The following is an 11,469-nucleotide window of genomic DNA, read 5'->3' on the forward strand; positions in this document are numbered from 1 at the left end:
TAAGATCAGTTGAAAACCTGCTGCTGCTAATTCTGAACCCTAATCACCAATAACTAGTCATTTGTCATCTGACAGAAAATTCAGTAAATGATAAAACCTCTTTCAGAGTATTATTTACGAAAAGTTAAATGTTCTTATAACACCACTTCAGCACCGAATCTTTTAAAGTAGCCGGTGTGCTGTCCAGCTCAGAAATCAGCCTTGTTATCTCTCTACATGTGTATAAACAGCAAAGTAAGCTGTGCTAATTGGCTGTGTAGTGTGTGATACTGAAGGAAGCAGCTAGTGGTCAGTTTCACCTTTTATAACCACACACCAGTGTTTGTTTTCTTTTAGGGGGTTTTGTTTGAGGCTGGAAATTTTGGGGGGATTGGATGAGGTTGTGGTACAATTTTTCTAAGACTGGGGCCGTCTGAGTCGGGATACAATACACTAACGGCCCCTGTCTCATGCTGCACAAAGGCCTGTCCATGTCGATTAAGGTAGAGGCAGGTTAAGGGTGACTGGGTAATAGTTTATTACGTGCTTGCAGAGAGAGCGGCCCCTGGAGAAGTGTCAGTCAAAGCTTGAGTCCAATTAAAGAAGAAAAGCTGAAAACAGAAGCATGGGGACTATGGAATAACACCATACATTTCTCTAGATTTCTCTAATTCTTCTTTTTCACTGCCACACTTTCTGATTCACTTTCATTTGCTCTCTCTCTCTCTCTCTCTAGCTATTATATAGCAGACATAAATTATGAACTGCATTTATTATCTGCTTAATACTTCATATTTTTCCTGTTTCATTAATCAACAGTTTAATTCATTTATTAACATAAAGTATCACTATTAAAGCTCCACAAACAATTTTCAGTTCAAACTTGAATTTGATTACATGCTTTCACAAACAACAGATATCTGAAGCTCATTGTACTATATTAAGGCCATTAAGAGGCGACATATATACTTACCCTGTCACCAATTCTTACCCGTCGGAGTACATTAAATCTTTTAAGGGCGTTTACTCTGCAGTGTGGTACACCTAAAAGATCACAACCTTAATCATGATGATTACACATTCAGTGTAATTACTGTGGTAACCCTCTTAGTTCCAGCTGAGTGTTTAGTCTCTGTGTTCAGTCACAGGACTGAGGAAGAGATCAAATGCATATGTCAAATGCTGCTGGTGCTGAACTAATGAAGATTTATGAAAGGGAAAAAGATTATCACTGCTTTTCCATATCGTAATGTCTTAAGCATGTTTCCAGCTATTTGATGTTTCAGAAATTGTGGAAATTGTGGAAAAAAAAACAATGTGTAACTAAAAATACTACATACTACTAAAATAACACAAATGTAATACAGCCTCAGGACATCCACCAGGTTTCTGTTTGGTGAGGAGTATGGCTTTTGTGGCCCTTCATATACTTCACAATTGGATAGTATGCAGGTGTTGTTTTCTACTGGTTTCTACTGGCAGCTCAATTCTCTCCTCCCTCTCTCTCTCTCTCTCTCTCTCTCTCTCTCTCTCTGTGTGTTTTTCTCTTTGCACGTGCGGACTCTGCTTTGTTAATCATAATCCTCTGTGAAGAGCCTACTTGTGTCTGACTCCCCCATCCCACACTGACCACTTCCTGTTTGACCTCATGAGATATGACAGGCGGAAAAATAACGATGGACACCTTGGCCACCGTTGACCTGTCCCGACTCACCCCCAGCTCATTCACTCCACATGATAGGTACAGTAACCTCTTAACTGAGAACCACACACACACACACACACACACACAAACACACACAGTTGACAAAGACACTCAAATTATAAATGGAGTTCACACCACCACTACCTTCTTTAGGAGAGCTCTCTCTTCAATCACATTATAAAAATTTGCTTCATGAATTTCAAAGGTTTTTGTTAGACTGGGACACTCTGTGCCAGTATATACAGTTCATTCCTGGTATTATAGCCTCCTATCAAGCCAACATAGTTCTTCTTCTTCTTCTTCTTCTTCTTCTTCTTCTTCTTATTATTATTATTATTATTATTATATTTATAAACTTTCACAGTTCACGAGATTTTTGGTAGAACCATGAAATTGAGCATAGACATAGATGCCATATTGCAGTAGGTTTCATGTGATTTTGGGAAACATCAGAATTATGGTTGCTGTATAACAATGCTACAAAATGAGTGTTTTCCCCCCATAGGAAGTCATGGGGTCATCATCGCATAGATTTAACATAGCAACCAGCTGAAATATGATAGCAACACCCTTGCAAACAACTGGGTTAGGATAGCAACCACCTAGCAACACACTAGCATGTCCTCAATTCCCCTACAACACCCTAGTAACCCACTGAAATATCATATCAATCACCTACAACACCCTAGCTAACTCTTTCTGGCAACACCATTGCAACCAACTGGGCTAAGAACCACCTAGAAACACCCTAACAAACCACTGGAATATCATAGCAACATTCTAGCAGCACCATAGGTACCATATGGGTTATGATAGCAACTACCTAGCAACACCTTAGCAATGCAATTGAACGTCACTGCAACCATATACAACACATACACTATATTGCCAATAGTATTCGCTCACCTGCCTTGACTCACATATGAACTTAAGTGACATCCCATTCCTAATCCATAGGGTTCAATATGACGTCGGTCCACCCTTTGCAGCTATAACAGCTTCAACTCTTCTGGGAAGGCTGTCCACAAGGTTTAGGAGTGTGTTTATGGGAATTTTTGACCATTCTTCCAGAAGCGCATTTGTGAGATCACACACTGATGTTGGACGAGAAGGCCTGGCTCTCAGTCTCCACTCTAATTCATCCCAAAGGTGTTCTATCGGGTTGAGGTCAGGACTCTGTGCAGGCCAGTCAAGTTCATCCACACCTGACTCTGTCATCCATGTCTTTATGGACCTTGCTTTGGTCACTGGTGTACAGTCATGTTGGAAGAGGAAGGGGCCAGCTCCAAACTGTTCCCACAAAGTTGGGAGCATGGAATTGTCCAAAATGTCTTGGTATGCTGAAGCATTCAGAGTTCCTTTCACTGGAACTAAGGGGCCAAGCCCAGCTACTGAAAAACAACCCCACACCATAATTCCCCCTCCACCAAACTTTACACTTGGCACAATGCAGTCAGACAAGTACCGTTCTCCTGGCAATCGCCAAACCCAGACTCGTCCATCAGATTGCCAGATGGAGAAGCACGATTCGTCACTCCAGAGAACGTGTCTCCACTGCTCTAGAGTCCAGTGGCGGCCTGCTTTACACCACTGCATCCGACGCTTTGCATTGCACTTGGTGATGTATGGCTTGGATGCAGCTGCTCGGCCATGGAAACCCATTCCATGAAGCTCTCTGCGCACTGTTCTTGAGCTAATCTGAAGGCCACATGAAGTTTGGAGGTCTGTAGCGATTGACTCTGCAGAAAGTTGGCGACCTCTTCGCACTATGCACCTCAGCATCCGCTGACCCCGCTCCGTCAGTTTACGTGGCCTACCACTTCGTGGCTGAGTTGCTGTCTTTCCCAAACACTTCCACGATCTTATAATACAGCTGACAGTTGACTGTGGAATATTTAGGAGCGAGGAAATTTCACGACTGGATTTGTTGCACAGGTGGCATCCTATCACAGTTCCACGCTGGAATTCACTGAGCTCCTGAGAGCGACCCATTCTTTCACAAATGTTTGTAAAAACAGTCTGCATGCCTAGGTGCTTGATTTTATACACCTGTGGCCATGGAAGTGATTGGAACACCTGATTCTGATTATTTGGATGGGTGAGCGAATACTTTTGGCAATATAGTGTATATATATATATATAATACATTTCAATTTCCATCAACATTTTAATGCTTTAACCTTTGAACATGTTTTAACATTTTAACCTTAAAAGATGGTTCAGTGGGTTTTTTTTTTTTTACATTTTACTTCACACATTATAACCTTTCAGAATGTTAGACTTTTTAACCTTTACACACTTAACTGTTAAACATTTTTAGCATTTTAAAATCAGTGACAATAAAGAACTAACTCTTTCAGTGTGAGCTCTGAGAATATATTGATTACCTTTATGTTACAATCAGTTTATATATTGCCCTAATTATCTAAATGTAGTAGTGGTAGTGGTTCCCTTTTTTGTGAAGCAGGTTTGCTGGTGGGTTTTTATGTTCACTTGGTTGTAAGACGAAGTTTGAGAGATCAGAACATTTCTCTCCAGCGTTTTTCGGAACTAAAACTTCACACAACAACGTAAGCCTAAATAATCGTTTTGAAAAAGAGTGATTTTTTTCCTCAGATGGATTAGAGAAATATCTACAATTGCCAGAATTAAATAAATAACTTTTTGGTACATCAAATGATGCCATATTTCAGAAGAAGTTATTAAAATTCCAGGGAATGAGTCAGCAGCGTGAGCTCACCACACTGAATATATCTCTGAAATGAAGTTAAATGATCTTAACACTGCATTGGTTTTAGAAACCTGGGCTCTGGTCTGTAAAGCATGACACAGTGTGTGTGACTAAGGCGTGGGGGTCGGGTTCAGGCCCAGACAGCGCTGAGTGCTGTGCCTCACTGAGGTGGTGGGCTGCTGCTCTGTGCTTAGCATTAGGAAAGCGATGTAATACTTTAATTACAGCCCTTTATCACTCACTCTGCAGTTCTCATATTTCTCTCCTCTCAAACATGTAGCAGCTCGCTTACAGCTGCAGGCACAGCATCTCCCAGCAAAACACACACACACACACACACACACGAGATACCAGGTTAGAGACCCCTCGAAAATTCTAGTGTAATGTCAAAATCTCAAAAATCTGAGAAAATGTTTGCTCAGACTCAAAGACAGTAACAGTCTAAACTATTAAGAAATCTCTTCTGTACTGTTCATACATTAATACATTGTTCTGTATAACCTAACTTCTTGAGTCTACTCAGTGAATTATTTCCCACCTTTTCTCTAAATTGTGAATTATCAGAGAAATATCTGTTCTGATCGACAGAGTTATACTCACATACTTCCTGAACTTACAGGGTTTTGAACCACAGAGATAAGCCTCAGTCTTTGTGCTTGTACACCCTCCATTTTTAACTGTTGCAGGAACAAAGGTGTGACAGTTAAAATGGAGGGGATGATAATCTAGGTGCTGAAAATTTAGCCTTAATGGTCTACTCATGCTGCTGCTAACTGAGGACTCGGCATTGGGGAAAGAGAAAAAATTATATCATGCTGTCTGAACTGAAAAATAAGAAGTTACTATAAAGTGGCACGGAAATGATCATAGCAGAATATTTTCTACAGAAATAAGTTAGCAGAAAACTAACTGTGACTTAGGGAGATGTGTGGAGTTGTGAACTGCAGTATTTTATCATTTGGTTATACGGTTCGGTAATTTTATCATTATTAATTCCTTTTACAAGCAGATGCTTGGACTGTATTCTGCCTTACCTCTAAGCATGGGTTAAACCGAGGTTTAAAAAGAGGTGGCAAAGCTGTACTTGATTAAGTGCTGATAATGTGGCAACAATGCTTTTTAAGTATGTCCAATTATGTGAATACCTCACTATTATTATTATGCAAATGTAATGACATTTTCTCTACATCTGGGTCCTAAGGGCTTCGTAAAGCTTTTGATTCAGACTCTCGCTGGTCCACACAGCTAAAATAGTTCTCAGAACATGGTGTTCTTATATAGTAGTATATTGGCACTTCACAGAGTTGGGGTGGGGGCAGACAAGTAATGATGGGGATATTCCACTGTGTAATCCTTACTTTGAGGAGTCTTCCTGTGAGGTATATGTCAGACTGAATCTTTGTGAATCTCTCTCTCTCTCTCTCTCTCTCTATCTCTGTGGAGCCCTTCTCTGCTTCTCCGCCTCCTGGGTGGCACTGCCCTTCTCGTTCAGGGAATTTCTTACTGGGAGTTTTCTCTTAATCTCCAAACGACCAGTTGGGTTCTTCCCAGCATTTATTCAAACAGACTGAAAGAAGGGAAGACAAAAGGAGGAAGGTAGCCCCTTTATCTCTCTCTCTCTCTCTTTCTCTCTCTCTCTCTTGTCTCACTCCATAACTTGGCTTCTTGCGTACATGAGGATTGGTATGACATATACAGAACAATAATAGCATTGTTTCTGTGCCTCTCTATATTAATACAGAGGTTTCAGCCATGTTATCTCTGCTGAGGGTTTGGCTCTCTACCAGAGAAAATATCCAGTGAGAAAATCTCACACTCTCTTTCTGTCTTTCTTTCTGGCTCATCACAGAATACTGACCTGTATACATACTACATCATAAACTCATAAACTCTGTTTATACCCCCGATGTCCCCATAAACAAGATTAAATGTTCAGAAACTCTCATTTTCAGATATTTTTCAGACATGGAAAAGACTGACAAATGTTACTCATAACATTGTGAGCTATGACAAGATAAAGATCATGAGTTGTTAGGCTTAACTTTTTTTTAAAGTAAACAGAAATTTTCAAAGTGTTACGCACATGCAAATGATGTACAATAATGAAACTATTGAACCAGTGTTATTGTATTCATTGATAGAGACTTTAAAGCACTTTTGTACGTCGCTCTGCATAAGAGCGTCTACCAAATGGCAGAAATGTAAATGTAAATGTAAACTAAATGTTCGTAAATAAAAATACTATAAAGTGCAGTAAACAGTAATAAACTGGACAAAGTCAATATTTGGTGTGATAACTCTTTTATCTTGCTTTTTTAAGATTTTAATAAGGAAATTGGTTGGCAGGTTTTACTGACCATGTTGGAGAATTTTTCACAGTTCTTCTGGAGACTTTGACTGTTGAACTTTCTTGTTTATTTATTTGTTTGTTTGTGTGTTTACTGTTGGAATACCACCAGCCTTCATAATATTTTGTCTTAAAAGCAGTCTTTTAAGTAATATGATGCATTCTCAACTGATGTATAAAACATTTCTGTGACATTTTTTTTGTTGGAAAATTAAAATCTTATTGACTCAATAATGCAGAAGTCATAAAACCATAACAAAAATTATATAAATATAAATATATACCTGATATATGATATATCTGGAATAACACTGACTAATGAGCCAAGGATTTAACTGCACCTTCTCAATAAATAAACACACTATACTTTTACTTGTAGATAATTGTTTATCTATTCTGTTGAACACAATTTGTGTTGAACTGATTTTCCTTACAAATTTCTACAGCTGATATGACCTCTAGGAATATTAAAATAAAGGGAGACATGAATGTTTGTACCTTTCCTTATGACTTCAATGAAATTCAGCCACATTACCCTAATTTGTGCTGAAATCAAGCGGTGAAGAAATGTGTTAAATCTAAATAAGCCCTGTCTTCCTTTTAAAAATGATAAGAAGGTTTCTGGGAATGTCAATCAGTTATTATTTACATCAATTAAACCCACTATATAATTGGAATAGTGGAACTGCAAGCTCTCTGCACCTCAGGATTGTGAGCTAATTTCATGGCACTGTCAGTATTTTATAAGTTTTTTGTCAGCTTAAACATTTTACACTCCAAAAAGATGGCTCTTTAATGGTAATTTTGATATCTCAGGGGTAATAGTCCTAATAGACCTTTTTCAGAGCATTCAGCTGTATTTGTTTTCACGTAATATTTAAGTGATCCAACAGCGGAACACCTGATCTGACCTTTTTTCTATTTCTTTAGAACTGTGAGAGATCATTTAATACTTTAAAGTTTGCATTCATTCTGTGCTTATATACTTGTGACTTGTGTATATTACCGATATACGTTTTAAGATGTTTTTAGATGTGTTTAACATGAGAAGATGAGGAAAGAAATCTACGAAATCCAATTTAGAAGTTTTGGATTTTTTCAAATCTATATTTATAGAAACGTACAAAAGGTCAGGGAACACATAAATAATAATACATAATAATACAAACATCAAAATAAACAAATATTATTATACAAAAGATTTAAAAAAGTGTAAAAACTGCAATTTTCTTAAAAACAGGGGAAATATCTGCACGTTCTTAAAAACAGGGGTCCCGTTATTTGAGGTTTAAAATGTGGACAAACTTTCCAAAAGCCAGAAGATGAACTAAGTGGCCCGTATGCAGAAATGCTTTTGTCTTCATAACTTATTATCCAAATACAAAATATATCTTTGTCCTCTGAAACAGACTACAAAAATACATAATTTAATATAAATATATATTTTAAAATAACTATATAATGTACAAAAATACAAACACAGTGGTAAAAAGAGACAGAGATAGAGATAGAGAGAAAGGATGGTACAGCTGAGAACACTAATGATTAAAAATCAATCCATTTCCATTTCCCACTGATTACAATTTTGGATTTAGACATGTTTAGGCTGTATCTTCTAAGTTTCCTCAGAAACACAACCAACCATTAGTGCATTAAATGAACGAAGTATTGGTCCACAGGCTGCAAGTGTAAGTGATCTAAACTAGAACATGAACAACAAAAAAATACGTTTGGACTAAAAATCTGGAAGGCGTGTAAATCCAAGATGTACATAACCGATCATGAATGCATATTTTCATTGACTCAATGCCATTTACACTGTATAATGTGTAAGTATGTCACAATCTGAGCTATAGCCTTACACCCCGTTACACAGTGAAATCCCCAGTGTTACCCTGTCCAGTGTTGAATTACCATCTCCAGTGTTGAATTATTTTCTGAAGTGTTAATGTAATACCTACTATAGGCGTGCTGAATAACCTGTAAACCTTTGGTGTTTATACAAGTCCCAGTTAATACAATAAACACAGTAAAGCTTAATTTAGTACCGAATATTTTATGCAGGGGTATAGCTGCTTTAATTTCAAGGCTAAATTATGAAAATGCCTTTGAAAGGCCAGATTCAGAACTGTCCTAAGCCATATTAAGGGCGTTCCGTGATTATAACTCCGTGCCCTCTCTCGGGTATATGAGATTGTTCACGCTGAAGCTGTTGTAGAAGTGGCCGTTGTACTGCGCACTTTGAGCGCCACCGAACGCGCTCGAGTACGTGGGCCTACCCGCGTGCACGGTGTGGTCATTTTGCTCCCCGGGTGGCGCGGCGTCGGTCGCAGAGGTGGCGTGATACGGGCTTAGAGCGCTTATGTTCCGACTGGACAGCTCGTTTATTAGCCCCAGAGAGCCCTGTCTAACGGCTGGCCCCGGGGCCGAGCTCATCCCAGACATGGTGCTGAAGAAGCTGTTGAAGCAAGGCGCTGAAGCAGGAGCCGTTGGAGACGCGCTTCTATGGCTCTCATTGGCTGCTGGGTCTATTTCCGGAGACACGGCCCCGCCCAGGTGCGCGCTATCAGAGGACTTGACACCTGCAATAGGTCTGCCATCCTCGGCTTTAGTGCCAGTCGAAAGCCCGGTACCCCCTTCTGACCTGCGCTTTCTTTTTCGCCGGAAGTTTCCGTTGTCAAACATTTTTTCACAGTTGGGGTCCAAAGTCCAGTAGTTTCCTTTTCCTATGAGAGAATTAAAACTTGTAAGACTCGAGACATATATAAGAATTGCACCTCTATCCCAAAATGTATCAAAATGATATTAAGAGAATTTTATACAAGCTTCAGTCTCTCTCTCTCTCTCTCTCTCTCTCTTTCGCACTTAATTTGGCTTCTTATATGCATTTTGAATGAAATGGTCACATCATAGTCGTATATGTGTCATGCAGTAATAACGTGAAGTGTGATGATATGAAGTGTGTTTTGTTGCGCTGAAGTGCAGCCACTCACCTGGATCATCCTCATCGCGCGGAACTTTCTTGAAGCAGTCGTTCAGGGAGAGGTTATGCCTGATGGAGTTCTGCCAGCCCGCCTTACTCTTCTTATAAAACGGGAAATTGTCCGCCACGTACTGGTAGATTTGGCTCAACGTGAGCTTTTTCTCGTGCGCGTTTTGGATAGCCATGGCAATGAGAGCAGAATAGGAGTAGGGTGGACGCACCAACTTCAGCAGCTCCTCTTGACTTGCGATGGAGAGCCAGCCGAGGTCAGGACCAGCGAAGCCGGGTGAGTTGGCGAGATACTGCCTTTGGGAGCCGTATGACGGAGATATAAACGACGGGCTGCTGTTTCCGTGTAAGTATGATGGTGAGGAGTTCACTGCGGGACCGTTGAGCCAAAGGTAAGGGTTTGGGGTAGCCGCGTATTCGCCGAGGCCGTAACCGGCTGGCCTTTGCGCGCTCGCTACACTCTGCTGGTGGTAAACGAAGTTGTCGCAGTACACAGCCATCTCTGGCGCGTCGTGCGCGCTCTTGGACTGGAGAGGACTCGCGGCGGGGGCAGAACTGTGGTGGATCTGCGCGTCCACGGTGTTCATCATGTCCTGTCACAGCACTCGATAAATCCCACAGCGGACGCACACTCTGTCTCCGGCCAAGCGCGTGCGCTCTCACCGGATTCCTTCACACTCACACACACACGACACCCGACAGCAACAAGTGGTTTGGATGAACTGCAGTGGAAGTGTAGGCATTTATAAAGGCGCCGTGCGCCATGGAGCTTTCTACCGGCAGCTTCAACACTCCCAGCCTATAGGAATTAGCGATCAGATTCGGGGGCGTGGTTACATCAGAGGACAAGATTCATTCATAATCAGCGAAATGGAGAGAGAGAGCGCTGAGGTACAAGGCGATCATTTCTGCTTAGAAAACTATACACCTTTATTTGATATTATGGTAAGCAAAACATTAGACATGCATCCTTACAGCTTCTCCCATGGAATATAGGGATTTACAGGCGAAGTGAGACATTTATTAACATTCATTACCATAGTATACCGTCCTGGTTCGAACACAGGTCTTTTTTACAATCATTTTTGAAGAAGAAGAAGAAGAAGAACCTTAAACTGAAGAGTAATTTAAATGTGTCTATTTGGTTGGACCTTTTGCGCTTATAAACACGGAAGAAAACTCCCATTTGACATAAATGTCAGAATGTTACATTAGTGAACTCTAAGTATAAATAAAAACATGATCTTACTGTCATATTGTCTAAAGAGTAGGGGTTAATGATGCCAAAAAATCAGACTACATTAAGAGATAACAAAACCGAGACCTCATGCAGATGATGTGAATTAACACCGTTGTGAATCAGCCTTTCACACAGTTTCAGAATGACACAGCTTGACCTCTCGCCATTAATTATTTCCCCATATTCTCATCTTATCTCAATTTTTAAAAATCTACTTTATTTTATAAAACACAAGTACAACATTTTGTTGTAAATCAGTTTTAATTAAACGTATCAAACTTCTGATTTTACATTCTTCTAGGCACAATGAACAATAGCATCAACTCAGCTGAAAACTGCCTTATTACTCACATTGATTTTTTCCAGCACAAAAGTTACAAATCTCTTGCATGTTCACTTTTCAATGTATTTCTTGGGCCTATTTTCAATTGAGAACACATTGAGTATCGAACACACACACTGGATACATCTAAAT

At 39.9% G+C, this 11,469-nt stretch overlaps 1 protein-coding gene across 1 annotated transcript; it reads right to left on the minus strand.

Annotated features, from left to right (window-relative positions):
- Nucleotides 1-7,897: 7,897 nt before the first annotated feature.
- foxi2 (forkhead box I2) lies at nucleotides 7,898-10,521 on the minus strand. The gene is made up of 2 exons (XM_058386125.1): nucleotides 9,756-10,521; nucleotides 7,898-9,488 (listed from the first exon to the last, which is right to left on the minus strand). Exons 1-2 carry the CDS (start codon nucleotides 10,342-10,344, stop codon nucleotides 8,923-8,925), a joined length of 1,155 nt encoding a protein of 384 aa, XP_058242108.1. The 5' UTR covers nucleotides 10,345-10,521; the 3' UTR covers nucleotides 7,898-8,922.
- Between the last annotated feature and the right edge of the window lie 948 nt (nucleotides 10,522-11,469).

Source organism: Hemibagrus wyckioides, linkage group LG03 (assembly GCF_019097595.1).
Source record: "Hemibagrus wyckioides isolate EC202008001 linkage group LG03, SWU_Hwy_1.0, whole genome shotgun sequence".
In the NCBI taxonomy this organism is placed as follows: Eukaryota; Metazoa; Chordata; class Actinopteri; order Siluriformes; family Bagridae; genus Hemibagrus; species Hemibagrus wyckioides.

Bases quoted from the DNA above. Each gene is read 5' to 3' on its own strand.
- foxi2 (XM_058386125.1), bottom strand. From the start codon at position 10,344: ATGATGAACACCGTGGACGCGCAGATCCACCACAGTTCTGCCCCCGCC. The intron at 9,489-9,755 runs GTGAGTGGCTGC...ATTCTCTCATAG, and splicing joins GCGCGATGAGGATGATCCAG to GAAAAGGAAACTACTGGACT.